The sequence below is a fragment of the Dendropsophus ebraccatus genome, chromosome 1 (genome assembly GCF_027789765.1).
Source record: "Dendropsophus ebraccatus isolate aDenEbr1 chromosome 1, aDenEbr1.pat, whole genome shotgun sequence".
Lineage (NCBI taxonomy): Eukaryota > Metazoa > Chordata > Amphibia > Anura > Hylidae > Dendropsophus > Dendropsophus ebraccatus.
Genome location: NC_091454.1, coordinates 218498569 through 218526067, shown reverse-complemented (window position 1 = coordinate 218526067; position 27499 = coordinate 218498569). Strand labels below are relative to the sequence as shown.

Genomic DNA, 27499 nt, shown 5'->3' with positions numbered 1-27499 from the left:
CGATTATGTAACCTGTGTAACTTTTATTTTATTTGATGGCTTTTAAAAATTTTAAACCTTTTTTAAAAAAATATATGTTCCTTAAATTTCCCAGGCTTATAGCGCTTTTATCCTTTGGTCTATGGGGCTGTGTGAGGTGTCATTTTTTGCGCCATGATGTGTTCTTTCTATCGGTAACTTTATTTTGTATATGCAACTTTTTGGTCACTTTTTATTACATTTTTGTGTGCAATTTTGTATTTTAGAATTTCTTTACACGCTTACACGCTTACACCGTTTACCGTGCGAGATCAGGAATGTGATAAATTAATAGTTTGGGCGATTACGCAAGCGGCGATAACAAACATGTTTGTTTATTTTTATTTATAAAATGGGGAAAGGGGGGTGATTCAAACTTTTATTAGGGGAGGGGATTGGTTTTTTTTTTTTTACACACTTACTAGAAGTCCCCCCGGGGTTAGGGTTTTCCCCCCAGGGGTTAGGGATATTCCCCCTGGGGGACTTCTAGATTGACTGCTCTGATCTCTCAATGAGATCTTTGCAGTATAGATATATAGTGCTGCAGCCGAGAGCAATAGATTAGCGAGCCGGGATAAGCACCATTACGGTGCAGACCCCCGGCCGGGTCACAAGCGGGTACTGCTACTGTGCAATCGTGTTGCGGTGGGGGGGGGGGGGGATCGGGGGGGGTCAGTCCTCCCACTAGACCGCTTGGGATGGGAGAACACAGAGATTTAAATGCAGCTGTCAACTTTGACAGCTGCATTTAAATGGCTAACTAGCGTGTACGGTGATCAGACCGTGGCGGCTAATTGCTGCGGTCCCAGGCTGCAGATAGCTCCCGGGATTGTTGTGGTTCAGAGAAAGGTCGCCGCGCGGCCCCCTCTGAACACCCTTAATGAGGCCAGGGCGTACATTTATGCCCTTGGTCGTTAAGGGGTTAAAGAGAACCTGTCCGGTCCCTGAGGCCTCATAAAGTGAACAGTGTTCTGACCCTCATTCTATTTTTTTTTTTAAACAATATTTTATTAGGCACAATTTCAGTTAACATCACATGTACATCAGAAAAATGAATTACAAATACGTTCTATACATCCTGTACATACATTTTTCTCTGACTCTTGCCTGTGAATTTTTATCTATATAATAATAAAACATTAGTAGTAAATCATTGTTAAAATCTAGCTGGTCCACAAAGAAGATATGACATCTAAAAATTCTCTGAAAACAAAAACCAAAGACCTACTAGACATATACATTGAAAGAAATCTATCTTATAGACAGGATTTGGTGACTACATGCAAATTTAGTAAAGTAATAACTATCAACTAAGGACGGTTCCTAAAGCAGGTAGATTTTACAATATGTAATAAGTTCCAAGATATATTTGGCTGAAAATTTTAAAATAAAAGTACTTAACGTATTAATGCCAAAGATTTGACATGTCTTTTAATATATATTGAACAAATCTAACAACCTAAAAAACAACTAATAACTTCAGCCTTAAAGAAGTATCATATGAAATTGGGCCTGATGACCCAATTGTACCAGCCAATCGCCTCCTCCCACTAAGAAATTTTCTGAATCCCCAGTGTTCCTCTAAGATTCTCTCCAATATACCAATGAGAGTTTCGAAATTGTGTCATTAAATTATTTCTCTCTGGTTGCGACAGCTGTTTTTCAATAAACTTACGCCATACTTTGAAAAAATGAGTTGTGTATCTGTCCGGAGTACGCAGGGTATCCAATCTATCAATATAAAGTAAATCCTTTAATTCAGATTGTGTTGGGATAGAATCTGTAAGCCAGTGGCGCAACAAGCATTTGTTAAATGCTAGCAGTGTGATATGGGTTCCTTTAGCACCTATCATCAGACGAGAGTTTGCCATATCTGATGTCGGTATATAGTGAAACAAACAACTCGTTGGGGAAAGTTGAATATCTCGTTCCCAAACACGTATAAATGATAAACATTCCGACCAGCCTTTTTGTATTTCCGGACAGGTCCACATGCAGTGGAAGAGATCCGCGCGTGACACGGCACATTTTGGACAGGCTCTAAAATAATATTCTATTTATTATGTGATTAACCAGCAGAAATGGCGTCCACACTGTGCTACCGATTAGTAGTGGGGGCAAGCATGACGGGATGTATATGGAAGCGACCTGACAGCTTCTGTTTAAAGGAGTTATCAAGACTAGGAGAAACATGGCCGCTTTCTGCCAGAAACAGCACCACTCTTATCCTCAGTTCAGTTCCATTGAAATGAATGGTGCTGAATTGTATTACCACACACAACCTGGGAACAGGGGTGGCGTTTTTTTTTTCAAGAAAGCTTTTTCTAAGTCTGGATAACCCATTTTAGGTCTATATGGTGACACAGCGGGAAGGTTAGAGCAGACCTGGGGGAAAAGCCAGTGCCGTGCTATCAAGTAATGTGCAATCATCCAACTTTTGTTTTCTTGCATGTCAGACTTAAATGAAGTTTCTTACCTGGTATCAAAATCAGAATCGGATCCTCCTCTGTCATCTGCCGGAGCTGGAGTGGCCACCCTCCTGCGCAGCATAGTAGAAGACATCAATGGTGACTGGCCACCTTCCTCTTCCTCACCCAGGTCACTGCTGGAGACCTCTGTAATAAGATAAATAGTAGTGATAGTATAGTTTCTGATTTCTATACAGAGAAGCAGTGTAATCATGTATACAGATATCAATATCTACATATATAGCACATGGAAAAGTCACAGTATAAACACACCCCAATGGTGGCCAGGGACTGGGATGGTGGGAGATACAGAGATGAAATAGAACACTTATATAAGGGAGCAGGATGTGTATATGATATGTTAAAGCCAATGTAACATTTGGAGTAGTGGCGCAGAAATCCCGGTGGTGAGGTCCGCATCACCGAGGGGAGGGGATATTGTAAGGGTACTATTACACAAAGCGATTTTACAACGATCATCGATAAACGATCTTAAACGATTACTACTGCGAAGGACCTGAAATAGTTTGCCCAATTACACGGAACGATGATAGTTACTTATGATCGTTCTTGCGGACGTCTTATTACATACGAACAATCAACGATAAAAATTCCTCGTTCGTCATTTAACCCCTTAAGGACCGGGCCTGAAATGGCCTTAAGGACCGGAGCAAATTTTATGAATTTGACCAGTGTCACTTTATTCATTAATAACTTCGGGATGCTTTTACCTATCCGGCTGATTCTGAGATTGTTTTCTCGTGACATATTGTACTTCACATTTCTTGTAAATTGGAGTCGATACTTATAACGAATCTTTATGAAAAAACCCAAAATAGCGTGAAAAATTGTGAAAAAATGCATTTTTCCAACTTTAAAACTTTTCTGCTTATACAGAAAATGGTTATACCACATAAATTATATATTAAATAGCATTAGCAACATGTCTACTTTATGTTGGCGGCATTTATTAAACTATATTTCATTTTTTTTAGACAATAGGAAGCTTAAAACATTAGCAGCAAATTTCCAAATTTTCAGTAAAATTTCAAAATCAGATATTTTTAGGGAACTGTTCAGGTTTAAAGTGTATTTGAGGGGACTGTGTGTTAGAAAGCCTCACGAAGCACCCCATTTCAGAAACTGCACCCCCTAAACTCTGCAAAAGCACATCCAGAAAGTTTTTTAACCCTTTAGGGGAGTCACAGAAATAAAAGCTAAGTGTGTAAGAAATTTGAAAATTTTAATTTTCTGTGCAGAGATTTTATTGTAATCCAATATTTTTCATAATTATAAACCTATTACCAGAGAAATGCACCCCAATATTGATTGCCCCATTTCTGCAGTTTATAGAAATACCCCATATGTGGCCCTATTGCGCTATTTGACGCAACCACAAGCCTCAGATATAAGGGAGCGCCTAGTGAATTTCAATGGCTCCGTTATTTTTGGTCATTTTTGACTGTACCACTTCAGGTTGGCAGAGGCTCTGGGGTGCCAAAACCTAAAAAACACCCCTAAAGGGACACCATTTAGAAAACTACACCCCTCAAGGAATGTAACAAGGGGTGCGGTGAGCATCTGGACCCCACAGGTGCTTCACAGATTTTCCAAACAATATGGCTTGAAAAAAGACTAAAGTATTTTTTACACTAAAACGTTGTTCTAGCCTTCAATTTTTCATTTTCACAAAGGGATAAAAGGAAAAAAAAAACACAAAACATGTAGCACAGTTTCTCCCGAGTACGGAAATACCCCACATGTGGACATAAAGTGCCAAGCGGGCGCAGGACGAGCCTCCAAAGGGAAGGAGCGCCAATTGGCTTTTGGAAGCTGGATTTCACTGGAATGGATTTCAAGGGCCATGTCGCATTTACAGAGCCCTCGTGCTGCCAAGACACTGGAAACCCCCCACAAGTGACCCCATTCTGGAAACTACACCCCTCAAGGAATCTAACAAGGGGTGCAGTGAGCATATGGACCCCACTGGTGACGGGCACAAATGTGGAAAAATGTGACGTGAAAGTGAAAATTTTCATTTTTTCACTTTCATGGCACAAATGTGCCCGTCATCCAGGGGTCCATATCCTCACTGCACCCCTTGTTAGATTCCTTGAGGGGTGTAGTTTCCAGAATGGGGTCACTTGTGGGGGGTTTACAGTGTTTTGGCAGCACAAGGGCTCTGTAAATGCGACATGGCGTTCATCATCCATTCTAGCCAAATCCAACCTCTAAAATCCAAATGGCGCTCCTTCCCTTGGGAGGCTTGCCCTGCACCCACATGGCGCTTTATGTCCACACGTGGGGTATTTACGGACTCGGGGGAAATTGCTCTACACATTTTGTGTGTTTTTTTCTCTTTTAACCCCTTGTGAAAATGATAAATTCAAGGCTAGACCAACATTATAGTGTAAAAAATTTAATATTTCATTTTCACGCCACATTGTTCCACATTTGTGCCCGTCACCAGTGGGGTCCATATGCTGACTACACCCCTTGTTACATTCCTTGAGGGGTGTAGTTTCCATAATAGGGTCACTTGTGGGGGGTTTAACTGTCTTGGCAACACAGGGGCCTTTTGAATGCAACATGGCCCCTCGAAATCCATTCCATCCAAATCCAGCCTTCAAAAACCAAATGGCGCACCTTCCCTTTGGAGGCTTACCCTGCACCCGCATGGCGCTTTATGTCCACATGTGGGGTATTTCCGTACTCAGGGGAAATTGCTCTACACATTGTGTTTTTTTTTATCTTTTAACCCCTTGTGAAAATGAAAAAATCAAGACAAGATCAATGATTTAGAGTAAAAATTTTAAAAAAATTACACTAAATGTTGGTCTAGCCTTGATTTTTTTCCATTTCCACAAGGGGTTAAAAAAAGAAAATGAACACAAAACGTGTAGGGTAGTTTCCCCTGAGTACGAAAATACCCCACATGTGGACATAATGTGCCATATGGGCACAGGGCAAGCCACCAAAGGGACAGAGCGCCATTTAGAGGCTGGAATGGGGGATGGAGGCCATGTCGCAATTACAAAGCTCCTGTGCTGCCAGAACAGTAGAAACCCCCGACAAGTGACCCCATTCTGGAAACTACACCCCATAAGGAATCTAACAAGGGGTGCAGTGAGCATATGGACCCCACTAGTGATGGGCACATGTGTAGGACATGTGCCGTGAAAATAAAAAATACCATTTTTTTCATTTTCACGTCCCAAATGTGGCCGTCACCAGGGGGCCATATACCCGCTGCCCCACTTGTTAGATTCCTTATGGGGTGTAGTTTCCAGAATGGGGTCACTTGTGGGGGGTTTCTACTGTCCTGGCCGCACAGAGGCTTTGTAATTGCATCATGGCATCCTCTAATGGGAATGGCGGCCATACCTACTTAGCTGTGGAAAAGGGACAATTCTAATTTATTTGGGGGTATTAGGCCAATTATTAGTTTATAAGGTTGGAAATGACAGGTGTCCATCAAATTCAACCTGTGTTGATCCAGAGGAAGGCAAAAACCCCTCGTGAGGCAGACGACAGTAGCCTCATCACAGGGGAAAAATTCCTTCCCGACTCCATAATGGCGATCAGAATAATCCCTGGATCAACGTGACCCCTGAAATAGGAATAAGGGACAGAATTTAGATAATGTAGAACCCCAATGACGTGTAGTGCGCCTTGGAGCGATCCAGTATGCAGAGGCCGGGGGGATCAGGACAGGTGTCACACTGGTAAATGGTGTCCTTCCTGATCCCCCTGTTACCCCACACTCTGCACTTCTTCTGGGGTCTCCTGTTCTCCAGTGTGGGGGACGTCACCTGGAAAATGTTGTCCTGGTGCGATACGGGGTCCTTCATATCCAGAAGCGCTGGGTCCGCTCCATGGCTGCTAAATATTAGGGCGCTATTACTATTTCTGATATGTTCGGATCGTGCCGCAAGCTACAGTAGCTCAGGCAGCGAGGGACCAGAAGAGGGGGTGCTGGTATAAAAGTTATCCCCGTACGGGTGGTGGTGACCTTTATCCAGCAGTGGGAAGATCAGTTCCCGGACGATCTCCCCACTAACTCCGAGGATGGGGGGGGGGGGCATCTGGCGGCTGGATTCGGGTGTCCCTTCCTTCATACACTCTAAGGGTACGTGCACACTGCGGAATCGCGAAGGATAACCCTTTGTGCATTCCGCAGTTGGCACCCGCCGGCGGACTGATGCAGGCGCACGTCTCCGTCCGTGTCGTAGACTCCATTCTATGCACGGGCGGATTCCGCTCTGCGTCCAACGTGTTGATGGAATGACGGATAATGGAATCCGCCCATGCATAGGATAGAGTCTATGACACAGGCGGAGACGCGCCCCTGCATCAGTCCGCCGGCGGGTGCCAGCTGCGGAATGCACGAAGGGTTATCCTTCGCCATTCCGCAGTGTGCACGTACCCTAAATCTGTAAGTGTACCCTGAGGTACTCTCACAGAGTTTGTAGAATTTCACGCCATACCGTCATCTCTTATTGGGACGGTACTGGCGGAAAAGACGTGTCTGGGGGGCAGCGTACGCTACGCTACTCCCAGACACGTCACTGGATGATGAGGAGGATGAGGATGAATGGAGGAAAGAAGGATCCCCCCAATTCATCCTCACTGGCTGTTTCGGTGTCGGAGGCAATAATAATGTATGCGTCCGACACCGAAAACACCCTGGGGGCCATCTTTATATGGGGATTGGTATATGGGGTATGTAGTGGTGTAGTGTAAAACTTTATTCAATGTAGTGTGGTGTAATGTAGTGTTTTTTTACGTGTTTTTTACAGTAAGTATACAAAAAAAACCTACGCCAAAAATGGTGTTGCTGATGAATGCCGCACTTATGTTCGGCACTTATAAGCAGACCGTGGCAGTAGGATATAAAAAAAAAACACCCTACGCCAAAAAGGAGGAGTTGCTGATTAGCAGCGCACTTTCGTGCGATGCTGATCAACACTCAGCGGCGATAGGGTGCGGAAAATAGAAAAAAAAAAAATTGGGAAAAAATTTTTTTTTTTTACTACATTCTGAACATCCCTGTAGTGGCTGATACGTGTATTACACTTATCAGCCGCTAGGGGCAGCAGAGCGCAAGATCCGAAAATAGACGACGCTGGAGCCGGAAAAATACGAAAATAGACGACGCTGGAGCCGGAAACAGCCGATCGGGACTCACGGAAGAAGCCGAAGTCCCGACAAGAGGAAGTGGACGCCGGGAACCCGGAAGACGCCGATCAGGACCCCGGGACAGGTGAGTAATGTACAAATACCTGCTCCGGACCCCTCAGCTACCTAGCTGAGGGGTCCGGAGCAGGTATTTATTACTTGTGGGGACTTTGATCGCCGTGAACGGCCGGCCGGCTGGCCGGCCGTTCACGGCGATCGGGACGGTGGTACCGTGACCACCATTACTTTTTACAGTAATGGCGGTCGGTGCCGTCCTCGGACAGCACCGACCGCCATTTTTTTCCGGGTCATCGGGCCACCGATGGCCCGGAAAGGTTCCGATCGCCGCTATGGGCTTATCAGCCAATAGCGGCGATCGTCGGCATGGGGGGGGTTAACAACCCTCCATGCCGACAGGGAGAGATGGCCTGCTATGTATTATAGCAGGCTATCTCCCCCGATCGGGACCCGGCCGGCCGCGGCGCCCGTTTAAAGGGATGACGTACCGGCACGTCATGGGTCCTTAAGTGACAGTGATCCATGACGTGCCGGTACGTCATGGGTCCTTAAGAGGTTAATGGTTGTCTGCTATTACACTAAACGATTATCGTTCAAATCCAAACAATCTAACGATTTTTCGAACGATAATCGTTAGGTGTAATAAGGCCCTTACACTGGGGGGGGGGGGGGGGCTGGGCTGGTCTGCACATAAATAAATCAGGTAGCATTTTGAAAAATGGACCGCACCACCGGGATCTCCGCATTGGTGCAGAAAAGGTAGTGAAATTTATTTTTTTTTTTAAATCACTCCTGATGGTACATTCACTTTAAGAAGTGTTGAGGATTACTCACCCTTGCTGAACCTTCTCCTCTTACTCAGCGGAGAGAACCAGGGTGAGTGAGCCTGCCTTCTCTCTCTTGTCCGGCGTGTTCTCGGTGTGGAAGGACTGCGCTCGACATCTGTACCCAGTGACTTCTTATAGGCATGCAGCGGGGCCCACGTTTCATCCCCTTCTACAGCCTGCTCCGGGGGGATACACAGCTGACACGTCTCCTCCAGGTACTGCAAGCTGGAAAGGATGGGAGGGGAGTGTTATAGTAAAGCTTCAGCCTCACATGGACAGAGGTGGCAGCAGAGCACTGTGTCAGACTGGAAAGAATACACCACTTCCTGCAGGACATACAGCAGCTGATAAGTACTGGAAGACTTGAGATTTTTGAAGACTTGAGAAGTAAATTACAAATCTCTGCCCCTTTCTGGCACCAGTTGATTTGCAAGAAGGAAATTTTGGTGAACAACCCCTTTAAACATTAGCGTGCAGAGACGCATATATCCTGCACCCCATAAGTAACCATACACCACAGCCATAACCTGGTCTCTATACAGAGGTGCACACATTAGCTACATATCCACATCTCACTTCTATCCAGTTTTATTACAGCTCCAGGGTTACTCACAGAGAGGCTTTGTCCTGTCTAAGAAGTTTAGGAGAAAATTCACTTAATATATCCAGGAAGAGGACGTTCTCCGGAGACCAGGCGGCACCAGCAGGGGGCCTCAGAGAGAACTTTATACCTTCTCTAAAACACAAACACAAAGGTTACTGGATGAGAAGCAGCAATGATACTGGCATATACTGGAGAGCACTCCTATATTACCACTCTACATATACTGCTAAGTCATACAGGGGGATGACTATGTGGGAGCGGGTAGTGAGTATGGCCATATAGTGTATAATAAGAATGTAGTGGAAAAGGGTTAAAGCATACACAGATGACATAATAGCATCTATATATATCAGTGAAATGATAGAATCCAGGGATTTGATCAAATCCCGGGAAATGATGGAATGACTGGACCGCGCCGTTTCATCATTTCCATAGGGATTTGATCAAATGCCTGACCCCTTTCAGGGAAATGATGGCATGAATGATCGAGGAGTCGCCCAACTCTACGTTTGGCGGCGGAGGCGGACGGGGGAGCAGAGCAGCACAGTTCCCCGGCAGGCATATGGTGGCAAGGCGGACGGGGGAGCAGAGCGGCACACCTCAGTGGCAGGCACATGGTCTTGAGGCGGACGGGGAGCAGAGCGGCACACCTCAGCGGCAGGCACATGGTGTTGGAGCGGACGGGGAGCAGAGCAGCACCCCTCTCGGCAGGCATATGGTGGAGAGGAAGGGGAGCAGAGCGGACGGGCTAAGGGAGCAGGATGCGTGTCGCAAGGCCGGCGGATGGGACCGGTGACGGACGGGGAGCAGAGCAGCACACCTCCCGGCAGGCATATGGTGGAGAGGAAGGGGAGCGGAGCAGCACACCTCTCGGCAGGCATATGGTGGAGAGGAAGGGGAGCAGAGCAGCACACCTCTCGGCAGGCATATGGTGGAGAGGAAGGGGAGCAGAGCAGCACACCTCTCGGCAGGCATATGGTGGAGAGGAAGGGGAGCAGAGCAGCACACCTCTCGGCAGGCATATGGTGGAGAGGAAGGGGAGCAGAGCGGACGGGCTAAGGGAGCAGGATGCGTGTCGCAAGGCCGGCGGATGGGACCGGTGACGGACGGGGAGCAGAGCAGCACACCTCCCGGCAGACGTACAGCGACGGGGGCGTACAGGGAGCGGAGCGGACAGCCTGGGGGAGCAGGAGGCGTGCAGCAGGGGAAATTAGCAGAATGGGGAGCAGAGAGGTGGCGGAGGCGAACGGGGAGCAGAGAGGACAGGCCAGGGGGAGCAGAGAGGCGATACGGTAAGCAAATTCTATGTCGCAGGGGGAAATGATAGAGTTCATTCCATCATTTCCTGAAAGGGGTCAGTGGTTTGATCAATTCCCTAGTGAAATGATGGAACAACGCGGTCATTTCATCATTTCCCGGGAGATTATCAAATCCCTCATTCTATCATTTCACTGCAACATATATATCCTGAAAATACAGACCATGAGACTGGAAAATCCCAAACGTCAATAACCTGAGATCAGGGAAACCTTCTGGGCAGCCGTCACGTGTGATAAATGACAGGGCCTATTACGTGGTCTGAGTCTGCACAGATCAGGCAGGGACTGGATTTTTCATGCGTCCCTTTACTGCAGACTGCCATCAGTCACACATCCTGACACAAGAAAAGACGTGCAGACAAAACAATCTGATCAGCTGATGAATGAGTTTGCTTGTTCACCAGCTGATCACTGACCTGTATTACAAATTGGTCTCATAGTCGCCCCCTGTAATATGGTCTTTATACAAAGAATCTGCTGTCACAGCCTATACCTGTACACTTCTCATTATAAAGGGCTGTGGAGAATGTATGAGATGGCTCCAGCAGGGGGCAGCAGGACACTCACTTGTGCAGCAGGAGGACGTCCTCACGATTTCTGACTTGGTCAGGCCCCAGGAGGAGGGAGAAGCGTCTTGCCAGATCACGGATTTCAAGGAAAGGTTGTGAAAAGCGTCGGTCAGGAGAGACGTCCTCTAAGATGAGACCTGTATATGCCTGGGGAGAGGGAAGCTGCTTTACATTCACTATAGATATGACAGCAGACATCACCTCATTCATCACTATCCTGGAGAGGTGACATCAGGTTGTCTCTGGCAGAGCTGCTCATACTGCAGTATGGCATCCAGCACACTGTATGATATCCTATCTAATACAGCCCAATGTACTTCCACAATTGCATCCTCCACGTGTAGAGAAACATGACCCGATCACATGGATCCAGATCTCTATAATGAAACATGGCCGGTCACATGGATCCAGATCTCTATAGAGAAACATGGCCGGTCACATGGATCCAGATCTCTATAATGAAACATGGCCGGTCACATGGATCCAGATCTCTATATAGAAACATGGCCGGTCACATGGATCCAGATGTCTATAGAGAAACATGGTCCGTCAGATGTATCCAGATCTCTATGGAGAAACATGGCTGATCAGATCCAGATCTCTATGGAGAAACATGGTGCGTCAGACAGATCCAGATCTCTATAGAGAAACATGGTCCGTCAGACAGATCCAGATCTCTATAGAGAAACATGGTCCGTCAGACAGATCCAGATCTCTATAGAGAAACATGGTCCGTCAGACAGATCCAGATCTCTATAGAGAAACATGGTCCGTCAGACAGATCCAGATCTCTGTAGAGAAACATGGCCGGTCAGACGGATCCAGATCTCTGTAGAGAAACATGGCCGGTCAGATGCATCTAGATCTCTATAGAGAAACATGGCTGATCAGATCCAGATCTCTGTGGAGAAACATGGCCGGTCAGATGGATCCAGATCTCTGTAGAGAAACATGGCCGGTCAGATGGATCCAGATCTCTATATGGAAACATGGCCGGTCAGACGTATCCAGATCTCTATAGAGAAACATGGTCCGTCAAACGTATCCAGATCTCTATATGGAAACATGTTCCGTCAGACGTATCCAGATCTCTATATGGAAACATGGCCGGTCAGATGGATCTAGATCTCTATAGAGAAACATGGCCGGTCAGATGGATCCAGATCTCTATGGAGAAACATGGCTGGTCAGATCTAGATCTCTATGGAGAAACATGGCTGGTCAGATCCAGATCTCTATGGAGAAACATGGCTGGTCAGATCCAGATCTCTATGGAGAAACATGGCTGGTCAGATCCAGATCTCTATGGAGAAACATGGCTGGTCAGATCCAGATCTCTATGGAGAAACATGGCTGGTCAGATCCAGATCTCTATGGAGAAACATGGCTGGTCAGATCCAGATCTCTATAGAGAAACATGGCCGGTCAGATTGATCCACCTCTCTATGGAGAAACATGGCCGGTCAGATCCAGATCTCTATAGAAAAACATGGCCGGTCAGATTGATCCAGATCTCTATAGAGAAACATGACCGGTCACATGGATCCAGATCTCTATGGAGAAACATGGCCGATCAGATGGATCCAGATCTCTAAAGAAAAACCATGGCCGGTCAGATGGATCCAGATCTCTATGGAAAAACATGGCCGATCAGATGGATCCAGATCTCTATAGAGAAACATGGCCGATCAGATCCAGATCTGTATAGAGAAACATGGCCGATTAGATGGATCCAGATCTCTATAGAGAAACATGGCCGGTCAGATCTAGATACAGTATCTATAGAGAAACATGGCTGATCAGATCCAGATCTCTATAGAGAAACATGGCCGGTCAGATGGATCCAGATCTCTATAGAGAAACATGACCGGTCAGATGGATCCAGATCTCTATAGAGAAACATGGCCGGTCAGATGGATCAAGATCTCTGAGGAGAAACATGGCCGGTCCGATGGATCCAGATCTCTGAGAAACATGGCCGGTCAGATGGATCCAGATCTCTATGGCCCCATGCACACATCAGGACAAGCTATCCGGTTTATATATCAGGAAATCAGGATAGATTTCCGGATCCCTGGGTTTCTTTTAAGCATGGACACCTCTCAGCATTTTTTCCTGAAAGATGCTGGAAAACAGGTCAGGATATAATTGGTCCTGTCCTATTATAGTGCGAAAGCCTTTTGGGGCGTCAGGAATTCTGGATAGCTGCGGATACGCATCCGGAAACTGGCACGGCTGGTCAGCCAGGTGCTGCCCTGACCTTTTAACTGCATCTGCTCCTAATCAGGCGAGCATACAGATACATGTGGCTCTGACAGGGAGATGAACTATGGCTCTTTGCCCTATCAATCACTCTTCTGGCCAGAAGCGGCATTCTACTCTCTCCCCAGCGCTCCAGCTCACCAGCAGAGCAAAGAGGAAGACGGCTGGGGAGCCGGGCAGCATGGGATTTTATTTATTATAGGGAGAGGAGTCTGTGCTGACCCATGTGACCCCCTGACATGGCTTCCCACCAATCAGTAGGTACAAAGGAGACAACGCATCAGAGAGCGATGGAGCCGCCAACCAGTAACCGTGCCGGCGGGAGCTGTAAGTCAGTGGTCAGTGTTATTATAGGAGCCGCCATGAGACAACCTGGTCACGTCTCCGGAGACTAGGGAGATTGGTTTTGCTTTGAGTTCCTATATGGCAGACAGGCTCATCACCCCCCCCCCCCCCCAGGCTGCTGTCAGGACTCGGCTGCACACAGCAGATGGTTCGTTGCAGTTGGCAGATATTTCGCTCATTTCCATGTATGAGGGATGGATGGATCCGGATTGTAATGATGTAAAAGTCACAAATACTAATATGCAAGAATGAACAGGCCGGTATACAGCACTGTGTGACCCAGTCAGAGCAGCTGACTGGCTGAGAGGAGTCATGTGACATCACATGTGGCTGCACAGATCGACGACTACCCAATAATGGACAACAAACTTTTTGGACCAGTTTCCCAAAGAGGCAGGAAGTGTTGTCATGGGGAACTGCAGCCCTTTACATTTCAGCAATGATATCACCTTTTACAGATACACATAGTCCTCTCACACTCCTCCTAGATCCTCTCACCTGGGTCACACACACGCGGCAGTATCCCTCACACCTGGGTCACACACACACACACACACACACACGCGGCAGTATCCCTCACACCTGGATCACACATACACACGCGGCAGTATGCCTCATACCTGGGTCACACACACGCGGCAGTATCCCTCATACCTGGGTCACACACACGCGGCAGTATCCCTCATACCTGGGTCACACACACACACGCGGCAGTATCCCTCACACCTGGGTCACACACACACACACGCGGCAGTATCCCTCATACCTGGGTCACACACACGCGGCAGTATCCCTCATACCTGGGTCACACACACGCGGCAGTATCCCTCATACCTGGGTCACACACACGCGGCAGTATCCCTCATACCCGGGTCACACACACGCGGCAGTATCCCTCATACCTGGGTCACACACACGCGGCAGTATCCCTCATACCTGGGTCACACACACACAGCAGTATCCCTCATACCTGGGTCAGGCACAGCAGTATCCCTCATACCTGGGTCAGGCACAGCAGTATCCCTCATACCTGGGTCAGGCACAGCAGTATCCCTCATACCTGGGTCAGGCACAGCAGTATGGCTCTGGTGCTTCCTTCTTTGCTCATTCTTCGGGACCTGCTCAAGGCTTCTTTTATGATATCTCCGTAATCTGTATAATACTGTAAAGAGGCATTATTTACTACAGGAGACAAGATACAACCTATCCTTTGGATATGTAACTAATATGTGACCCCTGGACCTCCACCAATCACTGCTGTAACCAATGTCAACATGTCATTCAAGGTGCAATTTTAATTCCATACCCAGCCACAGACATAGGTGGCGCTGTGTCAGGTACTGCAGTAATGGAATATCATACTTCTTCTGATGGCACATTGCTGGACTCATGTATTCTTCTTTAGAACAATTCTGCAGAACCCCTCTAACAACCCTGGGTATAGGGGATCACGTGACTCCAACCTTTACATAATACTTGAAGACTTCACTGGCAAAGCGGAGATCAAGGGTGTTAAACAGGATCAGCTTGCAGTATCCCGCCAGAAGTACGCGCCTCTCATGGAGCTGCTGGAGTTTTTCACTTTCATCCTCTAAAGAGAAATATAAAAAAAAAATAAAGAAATTAATAATTTTGGACTATATGACTACCTGGTTCAGGGAGAAGACAGAAAATATTAACAACCAAGACATGGATTGTTTCCTCTCTAGCAGGGGGCCAAAATGTCATGTGAATAGAGTCTTACACCTTAGTTGTTATTCCTGCAGCCACCACTAGATGGTGCAAACGAGCTTACTTCAAACCAGCTATAGGCTAGGTTCACACAACCTTGTTCTTTAGTGGACGGACGTCATTTAACACTAAACCACAGCCGTTGTTGTAAAACAAGGGCCGTTATTAATGGTCATTTCACACCTAAAAAAAAATGGAAAGGCTGGATGTTATCTTTGACGCTCACCAATTTTTTTTCTTCTTTCAAATCAAATGGTGCCAGAGATTTGTAATTTACTTTTATTTAAATATCAAGTATTGGAAATCCTTCCAGTACTTATCAGCTGATGTATGTCCTGCAGGAAGTGGTGCATTCTTTCCAGACTAACGCAGTATTCTCCGCTGCGATCTCTGTCCATGTCAGGAACTGTCCAGAGAAGTGGCAAATCCTCATAGAAAACTTCATCTGCAATGTTTGTAAACATACTTTTCTGTTCCTGATGTTACTTTTGAATAAACAGTTTTAAATGAAAAGAAAACTTCATCTTCTCTCCAGACTGGAAAGAATACACCACTTCCTGCAGGACATACAGCAGCTGATAAGTACTGGAAGACTTGAGATTTTTTTTTTAATAGAAGTTACTTACAATTTTATGGCACTTTCTAGCACCAGTTTATTTGAAAGAAAACATTTTTTGGTTAACAACCTCTTTAAGTGTGAACCCTGCCCAATGAATAAAAAGTGAATTTTAGGCGAGCTCATCCCACTTGTGTCTCCAGCTGTGTGGAGTGATCTCCTCTTCCTGTTTGTTGCTGCAAAATATCAAAGAGCAACAAACAAAATTGCCATCTAAACATATAGAATATTTTCAGAATGGGCCATAACCTATACGGCCTATATGATCATACACTGACACGCACCTATATCCTCATCTTCAAAGTTAGTAAAGACGTGATCCACCAGGAAGCCGGCCAGCTCGGCCTGGAGAGTAAGGTCCGGTGAACAGGAAAGAGTCTGTAGGTGGGAGCGATCGCCGTGACCAATGTGATCCCCGAATATCACCAGGAGGTCGCTGAGTAGTTTAAATGCCTGAAGAGAAAAACAGGGGGGTGGGGGGTCATCATGGGAGATGTGGCTACTTCTCAGAATCGTCTCTCTATAGATAAGGAAGGAAAAGCAGGGAACAGTAAGGATCCTATTAAACAGGCTGATGGGAGCCCAATCAATAATGTAAACGAGCGCCGATCTGCTAGATTGGTGCTCGTTTACTGGGCCTTTTACATGGCCCAATAATAGTTTAGTGAGGGCTGCAGGGACATCGTTACCGATGTCCTTGCAGCCCTTGTTTAAACACCATACTTAACCTACACATGTTGCAAAGCTTCTCCTGCGCTCTTTCTTCCTCCCGGTCCAGTGCGCAGCAGCAGCTTTGGTGCGGCCTGTCAGGACACTCAGCCAATCACTGGCCGCGGCGGCCCTGGCCAGTGATTGGCTGAGCGGTCTGTCAGCTAAGACAGGCCGCACCGAAGCTGCTGCTGCGTGCGGGATCGGGAGGAAGAAAGAGCGCAGGAGAAGACCTGCAACATGTTTAGGTAAAGTATGGTGCTTGTGAAATCGGTCACCCGCCGTGCATCGCTATTCCACGCAGCGATGCGCGGTCGGTGCCTCATGATTTTAGGTTTGAACCTAAATAAACGAATCAGCCAATTATCGCTCAGTGGAATAGGACCCTAAGGGCCCTATTACGGTGGACGATTATCATGTGAAAAATCACTATATCATTCAAATTCAAATGATAATCGTTTTTTGTGTAAAAGCAGGCAACGTTCGAACGACCATCGAGAAGAAGAGAAATCAAAACGAGAGAAGGTAATAAGTGAAATCCAAAGGGAAGGGAATCTGTAAACTTTGATACTATGATCTTGGCTGTAACAATTCTCATCACTGATAAATAGTCTCTTTTTGTATAGTATTTATAGTTACAAGTAATAAAGATATAGTTGAAAAAAAAAAAAAGACCAACAAGAAATCTTTAACTGTTCCTTTGGTGCCGACACAAAAATCATCGTTAGTCGTTGGCTGTAATTTCGCATTCGTTCACACTGAGCAAAACAGGCGGAATTCCGAGCGGAACCTGCACCACAGACTCTGCTCGGAATCCTGCCTCCTTCACTATAACGCACCTTCGCTCTTTGACTTGTCAATTCTTTGAGCTGAGAGCCGAGGTGTGAGAGACATCCCAGTGAGACAATGAGGCAGGCAGGATTCCGAGCAGAGTCTGCGGCGCAGGTTCCGCTCGGGATTCCGTCTGTTTTGCTTAGTGTGATTGGGCCCCAATCGTTCAGTGTAATGCTGCGTTTACACAGAGCAATAATTCGCCCAATTGTACAATTAACGTTTTCGAAGTAACGTTTTTTTTTTTTTTTTTTTATAACGATCAGCGTTTTGACGGAACAATATCGTACGGAAAAATCGTTTTGCGATCGCTTAAGCCTATCTTGCACATACAGTAGGTTAAATCGGTGAACGACTGTTTACACGGAATGATCTGCAGATTTTTTGCTAGCAACGATTTAAGAACATTTTGTAAGATCAAAATGAACGATTTCTCGCTCGTCGTTTGATCGTTCGCTGCGTTTACACGAACGATTATCATTCAAATTCGATCGTTATCGTGCAAATTATAATAATCGTTCAGTGTAAACGCAGCATAATTCCACATCATTCCTTTATTTGCTGGGACAAGATGGAGGGATTGATCGCAGTAATGATCGTAACTAACGACTATCGTTCTGTGTAATACGGTGAGCGATTTCTAGTTAGCGATAAAAATCTCATTTGTGATTGTTTATTTTTTTAAATCGCTTTGTCTTATAGGACCCAAAGCTCAATGTACATTACCTGTTCTCTCACATTGCAGTGGAGATCGGACAGCAGACTCTGACACATGCCAAGGAATGAGAGAAGCCTCCTCCGCAGAGCAGCCAGATCCTCATCCTTGTAAGAAAACAGATTGAAGAACATAATACTAACATACATCGCACTAACATCGCACTGAATGAATGCCCTCCACCACCTGGGATGTTTGCTGGGACTGTTCAGATGGACTATGGATAATATATATATATATATATATATATATATATATATATATATATATATATATATATATATATATACACAGTGAGTCCAAGAAGTATTTGATCCCTTGCTGATTTTCTTTGTTTGGCCACTAATAAAGACACTATCATTCAGCACTTTTAATGGTAGATATATTCTAACATGGAGAGACAGAATATCAAGAAAAAAATCCAGAATATAATTTTAAAGAATATATTTTAATTAAATTGTATTTCAATGAGGGAAATAAGTATTTGATCCCTCTTGCCAAACACACTCAATACTTAGTGGCAAAGCCTTTGTTTGCAAGCACAGCGGTGAGACGTTTGTTGTAGTTAACCCCAAGTTTAGCACACACCAGGGGGAATTTTGGCCCACTCTTATTTGCAGATTCTCTCTAAATCATGAAGGTTGGTGGGCTGTCGCTTGGCAACTCTAACCTTCAGCTCCCTCCATAGATTTTCGATCGGATTGAGGTCTGGCGACTGGCTGGGCCACTCCATGACCTTAATGTGATTTTTCTTGAGCCAATCCTTTGTTGCCTTTGCTGTATGTTTAGGGTCGTTATCATGTTGGAAGACCCAACCACGGCCCATTTTCAGAACCCTGGCAGAGGGGAGGAGGTTGTCCCTCAGGATTGTGCGGTACATGGCTCCATCCATCTTCCCAGTGATGCGGTGAAGTAGCCCTGTACCCTTGGCAGAGAAACACCCCCAAAACATTATGCTTCCACCTCCATGCTTGATGGTGGGCACAGTGTTCTTGGGGTCATAGGCAGCATTTTTCTTCCTCCACACATGGCGGGTGGAGTTGAGGCCAAAAAGTTAAATTTTGGTCTCATCTGACCACAAAACCTTCTCCCAATAACTTGGTTCATCTTTCAAATGATCATTGGCATATTTGAGGCGCGCCTCCACATGTGCTCTCTTCAGCAGGGGTACCTTTCGGGCACTGCAGGATGTGAATCCATTGTTGCGCAAAGTGTTGCCAATTGTTTCCTTGCAAACTGTGGTCCCAGCTGCCTTCAGGTCATTTGCTAACTCCTGCCGAGTGGTTGCACGACGATTTCTGACTGTTCTCAGCATCATTGCCACCCCACGAGGCGAAATTTACTTTGGAGCACCGGGCCGAGGTCTGTTGATTGTCATGTTATACTCTTTAAACTTTCTAATAATTGCACCAATAGTTGTTACTTTCACATCCAACACCTTACTAATCTTTTTGTAGCCCATTCCAGCTTTGTGAAGGTCAACAATTCTGACTCTGAGGTGCTGTGACAGCTCTTTGGTTTTACCCATGTTGGAGACTTGAAATCTGTGTGATCTGTCTGATTCTGTGGACAGTTGTTTTTCACACAAGTGATTAGTGAGAACAGGTGGCTTCAGGTCAGGTAACAAGTTGATTGGGAGTGTCTAACTGGTCTGTAAAAGCCAGAACTGCTAATGAATACTAAGGGATCAAATACTTATTTCACTCCATGAAATACAAATCAATTAATATATATTCCTTAGATTTATTTTTGGGATTTTCTTTTTAATATTCTGTCTCTCCATGTAAGAATACATCTACCATTAAAAGTATAGAATGATCATGTCTTTATTAGTGGGCAAAGAAAATCAGCAAGGGATCAAATACTTCTTGGACTCACTGTATAATAAATATATATAAATATATATATATATATATATATATATATATATATATATATATATATATATATATATATAATGTCTGCGGAATAAAAGGAAGACGGCCCCAGGAGACTCCTTTATTGTGTGATGTCGCTAAGACTGGGTTTTTTTAATAGAGGCCGACACTGCTGAGACTTCTATAGACTTACAATGACTCCACAAACAACTATAGAGCCAGTCCGATAACACTAATCAACCATATGGAGGGGCCGCTTCATCATTTGTGCGGCCATTAAACTCAAGGCGTCATGTGGCCGATAGCAATGATTGTATCGGCTAAACAGAAGCCGACGGACGACAAATGTTGGCCCTTCTACCCAAGCCGATTGTCAGGAAGGAGGCCTACATAGGCCTACAAAGGAACTGGAACTAGGAGATTTAAAGGGGAACTCTGGAGACTTTTTTTTAAATTAAAGTTATATATGATATAGTTATATTACATATAATCTTTTCTTAACTGCTCAACTTCTGCAGTATGAAGCAACACTGCCCCCTCTGCTGCAAACAACGTTCGCCTCAGGAAATGCCAGGCTGTCTAAGACTTGCACCTCCCGATCCCCTGCTCTGGACAAGCGCTGCTGGAAGTTGAGAAGTAAAGGAAAAACCTTCAATCTCCGGAAAATTCCTTTAAGGCCCTTTTAGACAGCTGTGTGAAGCTTGATCATCGCCCGTTTGAATGATCTTTTTGTGGACTGACTGTTTCGTTTGTGCGGCCGTTTAAATAAGCTGTTTTCGGCCGCACATCCCATGTATAGACAGAAAGATGAGCGTCCGATAATGATTGCACCGGCTGCACGAAAGATCACACCAGCTGACTGATGGCTGGAGTCATTACACGGCCACTGATGGCTGGAGCCATTACACGGCCTTTAGTCGTGGCTATTAGCATAGTTGCCTACAAACACTTGGGTGAAGGTGCATAATCTCCGATCCCCACAAATCTAAGTGCTGCCTTCACTAAATCTGACCATACACATTAAACGTGTGTTCATCACACCTGTAGAAAACCATAGGCTACCCAATCCCTGTACTTTACCTTGGGTGGCTGAGACTTGGAGAAGTGAAAGAGCTCCCATAGCAGGGAGAAGTGACAGCAGACGAGGACCGGGAGCAGAATCTATAAGGGAGAAGATCTTAGGTGAATATCATCTGTATCAGGGGTGTCAAACTGGCAACCACTCAGCTGTTTTATAACTACAATTCCCAGCATGCCTGGATACTAAAGCTTTGGCTGTGATTATCTAGGCATGATGGGAATTGTAGTCAATTACCAATGATCTATACAGACAAAGCTTTGAGAACGGATGAGTCACCTGTTCAGGCACCTCCGACGTGTCTATCGCCTTCTGTACAATATGGCTGCAGGGTTCAAACAACTCCCACCGGGTAAGATCGTGAGCGCTGCAGGAGAGGAGAATGAATACAGCTACTGGGAGACGTATACACTGGTCATTCTCAATCTCTATAGATACTGTCCTTGGTTATCGGCAATGTATGTGTGTTACCGGTACATGGTATATACGTGTATAATGTATGTGTTTCCGGTACATGGTATATACGTGTATAATGTATGTGTTTCCGGTACATGGTATATACGTTTATAATATATGTGTGTTACCGGTACATGGTATATACGTGTATAATATATGTGTTTCCGGTACATGGTATATACGTGTATAATATATGTGTGTTACCGGTACATGGTATATATGTGTATAATGTATGTGTTTCAGGTACATGGTATATACGTGTATAATGTATGTGTGTTACCTGTACATGGTATATACGTGTATAATGTATGTGTGTTACCTGTACATGGTATATACGTGTATAATGTATGTGTTACCGATACATGGTGTATACATGTATAATGTATGTATTACGGGTACATGGTATATACGTGTATAATGTATGTGTGTTACCGGTACTTGGTATATACGTGTATAATATATGTGTGTTACCGGTACTTGGTATATACGTGTATAATATATGTGTGTTACCGGTACATGGTATATACGTGTATAATATATGTGTGTTACTGGTACATGGTATATACGTGTATAATATATGTGTGTTACCTGTACATGGTTATATACGTGTATAATGTATGTGTTGCCTGTATATGTTATATACGTGTGTTACCTGTACAGGGCCGAGAGCCTCTTAATTGTGGCTGCCATGTTGTATACGTCGTCTTCATCTAGATCAGTGACCTAGAACAGGAGGGAATAATAGTCACAGTGATATGAGCGATTCCATTCACACCATTCATAACTTTTACAACTAAGCTTCCACACTCTCACCCTTCTTACCCCCACAACCTCCTGCCCCTCTCAGGTGTAATAGCTCCCCTCCTGTGACCCCAGCAATTACCCCCACACCATCCTACCCCTCTCAGCTGTCACAGCTCCCCTCCTGTGACCCCAGCAATTACCCCCACACTATCCTACCCCTCTCAGCGGTCACAGCTCCCCTCCTGTGACCCCAGCAATTACCCCCACACCATCCTACCCCTCTCAGCGGTCACAGCTCCCCTCCTGTGACCCCAGCAATTACCCCCACACTATCCTACCCCTCTCAGCGGTCACAGCTCCCCGCCTGTGACCCCAGCAATTACCCCCACACCATCCTACCCCTCTCAGCGGTCACAGCTCCCCGCCTGTGACCCCAGCAATTACCCCCACACTATCCTACCCCTCTCAGCGGTCACAGCTCCCCTCCTGTGACCCCAGCAATTACCCCCACACCATCCTACCCCTCTCAGCGGTCACAGCTCCCCTCCTGTGACCCTAGCAGGTACCATCATACATTTTATACTGTTGGAAAGGATAAGAGGCCACTTTCTACCCCTGAAAGACTTTTCTCCTCAGTGTTTCCTGACCGTAAATACGGACACAGATGTATGCACGCAGGCTAAACACCGGCTCTAAGATACCTGCAAAATGTCTGGAAGATGATCCTGGAACTGAGCGATGAGCATGTCCACCAGCTGGCTGAGCATAATCTCTGTTCTCTTAGAGAAAGCCATGTTGCGGTCACATAAGATGTACAATGACTGAGAGCAGGCCTCCAGGATACGAGGTTCTGTGTGCTTCTGCATGATATCATGTGCCTGGATCAGGAGCAGGTCCAGATTCTGACATGAAAAGACGGACGTTAACTAAGACAGTCCTATGTGACAGTCTTACTACAGGATATACTGTAGCGTATTCCGCTCACCTTCTCCTGCCTCTCTGTGGAGTAAATCTCCAGCTGTAGGTACTCCACCACCTTAAGCAGCATGGCCACTTTATCTTCATCAGCTGAAAACTGGAAACAGAAAAGGTAAGTCACAAAAAAAAAAAAAAAAAAAAATTAAAGAAGTTGTAGGAGATCGAAAAATGGCTGCTCTCCCCAGACATGGCTGTTTCCTGTGCAAGAGCTGCATATAGTACTGTATGAAGAGGGCTGAGGTGCACTACCACACACAGACTGCAGGCAAGAGAGGCGCTGTTTGTATCATCAAGCAGCCATGTTTGCACAGCTGTATGTACACATTGCAGAAACTACACAGGTTTTCACCACGGATTGCTATGGAGATTCCCAATCCTCTTTATATAATGAGTGTGGTATCAGTGATGTCGCCTCATGATGAAGCACTGCTCTACCTTGGCCAGGAGATGGGGTAATGTCACCACCAGGTGGCGGCTCAGCCTCAGTCTATCCTCCGCCCGAGTCTTCTTATCCTTCGCTGACAGAATCTAAAACAAGAAATCTTGGCATCACTATGCTCAGGAATGACAGCCCTTATGGCACATCCATCACTGAACAATGCTTTCTGCTGTAGGGATTCTTCATTGTTAGGGTGCCTTCACACCTACCGTATCGCAGCAGAAAATCCACACTTACAAATCTTCTGCGGATCCGCAGCGGATTTGACAGTGCGTGCTTAATGCTGTGTTCATTCATTAAGTTAAATCTGCTGCGGATCCGCAGCGGATTTTCTTCTGCGATACGGTAGGTATGAAGGCAACCTTAAAGTGTAACTTAAGGAATCAATAAATATCTATAGTACAAGAGATTTTTAGAAACTCTGTAATAGGTTTTATTAATCAAGAGTTTCCTTCTGTACTGAAAAAGCTGTTTTCCTAGCTCCCCCCTCACTTCAGAAGAAGTAGGATTTCCATGTCCATTATGGTCTATGGAGAGGGGAAGCGCCGAGGGGGGTGAGTGAGCACGTAGAGGAGAAAAGGCAGCCCTGCACAGCACATCCTCCTGCAATCTTCTCTCACCAAGCTCCCAGATAAGCACTGACCTTTCTGACCTGTGAATCCAGCGTTTTATATGCCCAGTATCCAAACTTTACAACTGCTTCTCTGCTCTCCTTGCTCACTCATCCCCCTGAACCCCTCCCTCCTCCATAGGTTATAATGGACTCACTTTGCTCCTCTGTAATGAAGTTGGCTTTCATGATAATGCACACATAAGAAGGAGGGGGGGGGGGGGCTGGGAAACTGCTTTTTCAGTACAGAAAGAGTTTTTTTTAGCCTAATCAAACATATTACATAGTTTCCTAAAATTGTTTGTACTATTGATTTCTGAACATAAATAATAATAAAATAAAAATAATAATAAATAAATTAAATGACAGCTACATTGTAAGTAAAAAGCAGGGATGGGGAAGCTTGGCTCTCCAGCTGTTGCAAATCCACAATTTCCATCATGCCTGGACAGCTAAAGCATGATGGGCATTGTAGTTTTGTAACAGTTGGAGGGCTGTTACACTAGCACTAACTGGCCGATGCTCCGCACCCAGTGTCAGGCATGTGCTCAGCTGACTGTAACTAGGGCTTATTTTTGGATTAGGGTATAGATTTCAAGCCTACCCCTAAAAAGCTTGGAACATGAAGCTAGGCCTTTTTCAGAGAAACACAGTAGTTCATGTAGACTTTACTGAACGGGTGCACTTCCATATCATATACAGGAAGAGAAGCGCTGGTCACCTGGGGGCACACATACTCTATAGTGGCAGCCTCACCCACCTTCTTTACGGGTACTCTGCCTACTGGAGACGTTCCCTCTGCTGCCTGCCTTGTAGACGCCACTAAGATCTTCACCAGAGCGCTCTCCTCCTGGTCATCCAAGCCTAGAAATAGAACAAGACCTATAAGCTGAGATATTTACCAAGACCATGATACGTACAGGGCCGTATTTACCGCTAGGCACCCGTGGTCCGGTGCCTAGGGCAGCACCAGGGAGCAGGGGGACAGAAAAAACTGTTTTTGTTTTTATTTTTTTAGTTTCCCTCCTCCTGTTCAGACTTGCCAGTAAATCTGGTGTCTTTTCCTGGGGGGTGGGGGGTATGCTGGTATTGGTCAGGTCTGGTATCGGCAATAGGTGCGTGAAGATGGGGCGTCTTCAGGTTCAGTGCCTAGGGCAGCAGCAGCTGTTAATACAGCCCTGGATACGCAGAAATATAAAACCGCAGCCTGCAGTACATAATAGGTTTTCATTCTGGTGGTCGCGGCTCCGTTCAGGGTTGTGACTATATACACTATACACATGTCATGGGTGTAGATGAATGAATATGCAAGTGTTTAATGGACTATATAGGAGACCCAGACGCAGCAGAGGTCTGTACAGGCTCCTATAGGGACCTGGAGATCTATCTACATAGCAGGTTTACTTGACCTTTTAGTTTCCCGAATAAACTTTTTACACGTTTAGAAAATCCATATGCGGTTAGTCATACACCCAGCACATGGATACAGCGGCAGAGACTACATGATCAGAGCACATGTACATATGCTTGCTGCTTTCTATTAAAATAAAAAAAAATAGCTGAAAAGTGAGAGCAAGGACAGGATCAGTGACAATGGCCAAGATGATGTCTAACTATCCTGGGGCAGCAGTCACCCTCACCTGTCATCCTTCTCTATGGAGTCATCACCTTAGAACTGCTATACCGACTGGACATATATACTCTGCACTTAGCTCTACGGTGAATTGCACAGAAAATCTGTGACAAATCCATAACAAAATGCGCATGTGGTCTGAGCAAGTTATTTTGCTACTTTTTGCCATGTCTTCACCCAAAATGTGAAATCCACAGTGAAAATCTGCAGCTTTTTGATTTGAAAGAAAACCAGTCATCTCCTCAGATACTCACAGAACTCCAGGGAAATGTAAAAAATCCAGAGCAGGCAGAAGTGTCAGAACATAATAAAGAAGCTATACTTACCTGTTCCTGTGCCCCCCGCAGTACAGCATCACCGCTCACAGACCCCTGCCGCTCTCCTCCAGCTCCCTTTACTGCAACAGCTAAGAAATGCCTGATCAGCCAATAAGTAAGTGGGACAGGACATCTCTGCAGTCAGACTGCCTCCTACCGGGAAGTGGCGATGCAGGAAACTGGGAGAAACAGGAGAACTGTGAACTGGTGACGCTGAAGGAGGAGACAGGTAAGTATAGCTTCTTTATTATGTTCCCACCCCATGCTTGCCTGGGATGCTCACATTTCCCCTGAGTTCTCCTTTACAGGGGTACCCCAGAGGAATAAAAAAAAATAAAAAAAATCAACTGTCAGAAAGTTATATAGATTTGGACTTTAGGCTAGGTTCACACTGCGTTTTTTCAATACGTTTTTCAAAACGGATGAAAAAAACGAATGCATTTGTGTGCATCCATTTTGATCCGTTTTTCCATTGACTTCCATTGTAGAAAAAAACGGATCTAAACAGATCAGTTTTTGTTTTTTTTACGGACACAAAAACGTAGCTGACACTACTTGTGTGTCCGTTAAAAAAAAAAAAAAACTATCCATTTTGATCCGTTTTTTTTTTTTTACAATGGAAAAACGGATCAAAACGGATGCACACAAATGCATCCGTTTTTTGCAAAAAAAAAAGGGTTGCAAAAACGCAGTGTGAACACAGTTCATTTATTTATTTTGTTTACCCCTTTAAGCCGCATTCACATGACGGTAACACGGGTGTATTTTTATCTCTGTCCTTTGATATATTGGTCCTACAGCAAAAAGTGTCAGAAACTTACAAGTTTTCTTCATCAGGAGCAGATCGGTCTGACACTCCCAGTCCTTCAGCTGTCTTGATGCAGAGTCCCACAGACTGTCCACCAGGTAGGCTGCGTGTTCATGAAGCTGGCAGAGGGAGACAACATGGAGGAATACAGCTGGCCATACTGTACATTTCACAGAGAAGACTGGCTCAGAAAAACTCTGCAAACAACGCTGCAAAGTCTGACAAACCACCTGGCTGGTGACAATGGACTTTACACTGTGCATCCAGCTGGCCGGTTAGCTCAGTTGGTTAGAGCGTGGTGCTAATAACGCCAAGGTCGCGGGTTCGATCCCCGTACGGGCCACTTTCTT

At 45.4% G+C, this 27499-nt stretch overlaps 1 protein-coding gene and 1 non-coding gene across 2 annotated transcripts in view; one reads left to right on the top strand and one right to left on the bottom strand.

Annotated features, from left to right (window-relative positions):
• STAG3 (STAG3 cohesin complex component) overlaps nucleotides 1-27499 on the bottom strand; it is a 50676-nt gene that overhangs the window by 4125 nt on the left and 19052 nt on the right. Inside the window, exons 15-30 of the mRNA XM_069948642.1 lie at nucleotides 27163-27268; nucleotides 25152-25255; nucleotides 23778-23870; nucleotides 23350-23439; nucleotides 23066-23266; nucleotides 22273-22343; nucleotides 21444-21531; nucleotides 21167-21247; nucleotides 18221-18316; nucleotides 16240-16408; nucleotides 15072-15199; nucleotides 14669-14770; nucleotides 11000-11148; nucleotides 9123-9245; nucleotides 8517-8734; nucleotides 2495-2633 (exon numbers count right to left, since the gene is read on the bottom strand). Coding sequence (XP_069804743.1) covers nucleotides 2495-2633; nucleotides 8517-8734; nucleotides 9123-9245; nucleotides 11000-11148; nucleotides 14669-14770; nucleotides 15072-15199; nucleotides 16240-16408; nucleotides 18221-18316; nucleotides 21167-21247; nucleotides 21444-21531; nucleotides 22273-22343; nucleotides 23066-23266; nucleotides 23350-23439; nucleotides 23778-23870; nucleotides 25152-25255; nucleotides 27163-27268 — 1958 coding nt within the window. The remainder of the gene's footprint in view (nucleotides 1-2494; nucleotides 2634-8516; nucleotides 8735-9122; nucleotides 9246-10999; nucleotides 11149-14668; nucleotides 14771-15071; nucleotides 15200-16239; nucleotides 16409-18220; nucleotides 18317-21166; nucleotides 21248-21443; nucleotides 21532-22272; nucleotides 22344-23065; nucleotides 23267-23349; nucleotides 23440-23777; nucleotides 23871-25151; nucleotides 25256-27162; nucleotides 27269-27499) is intronic.
• TRNAI-AAU (transfer RNA isoleucine (anticodon AAU)) lies at nucleotides 27419-27492 on the top strand. The gene has a single exon. It is a non-coding gene; the product is annotated as a tRNA-Ile (tRNA).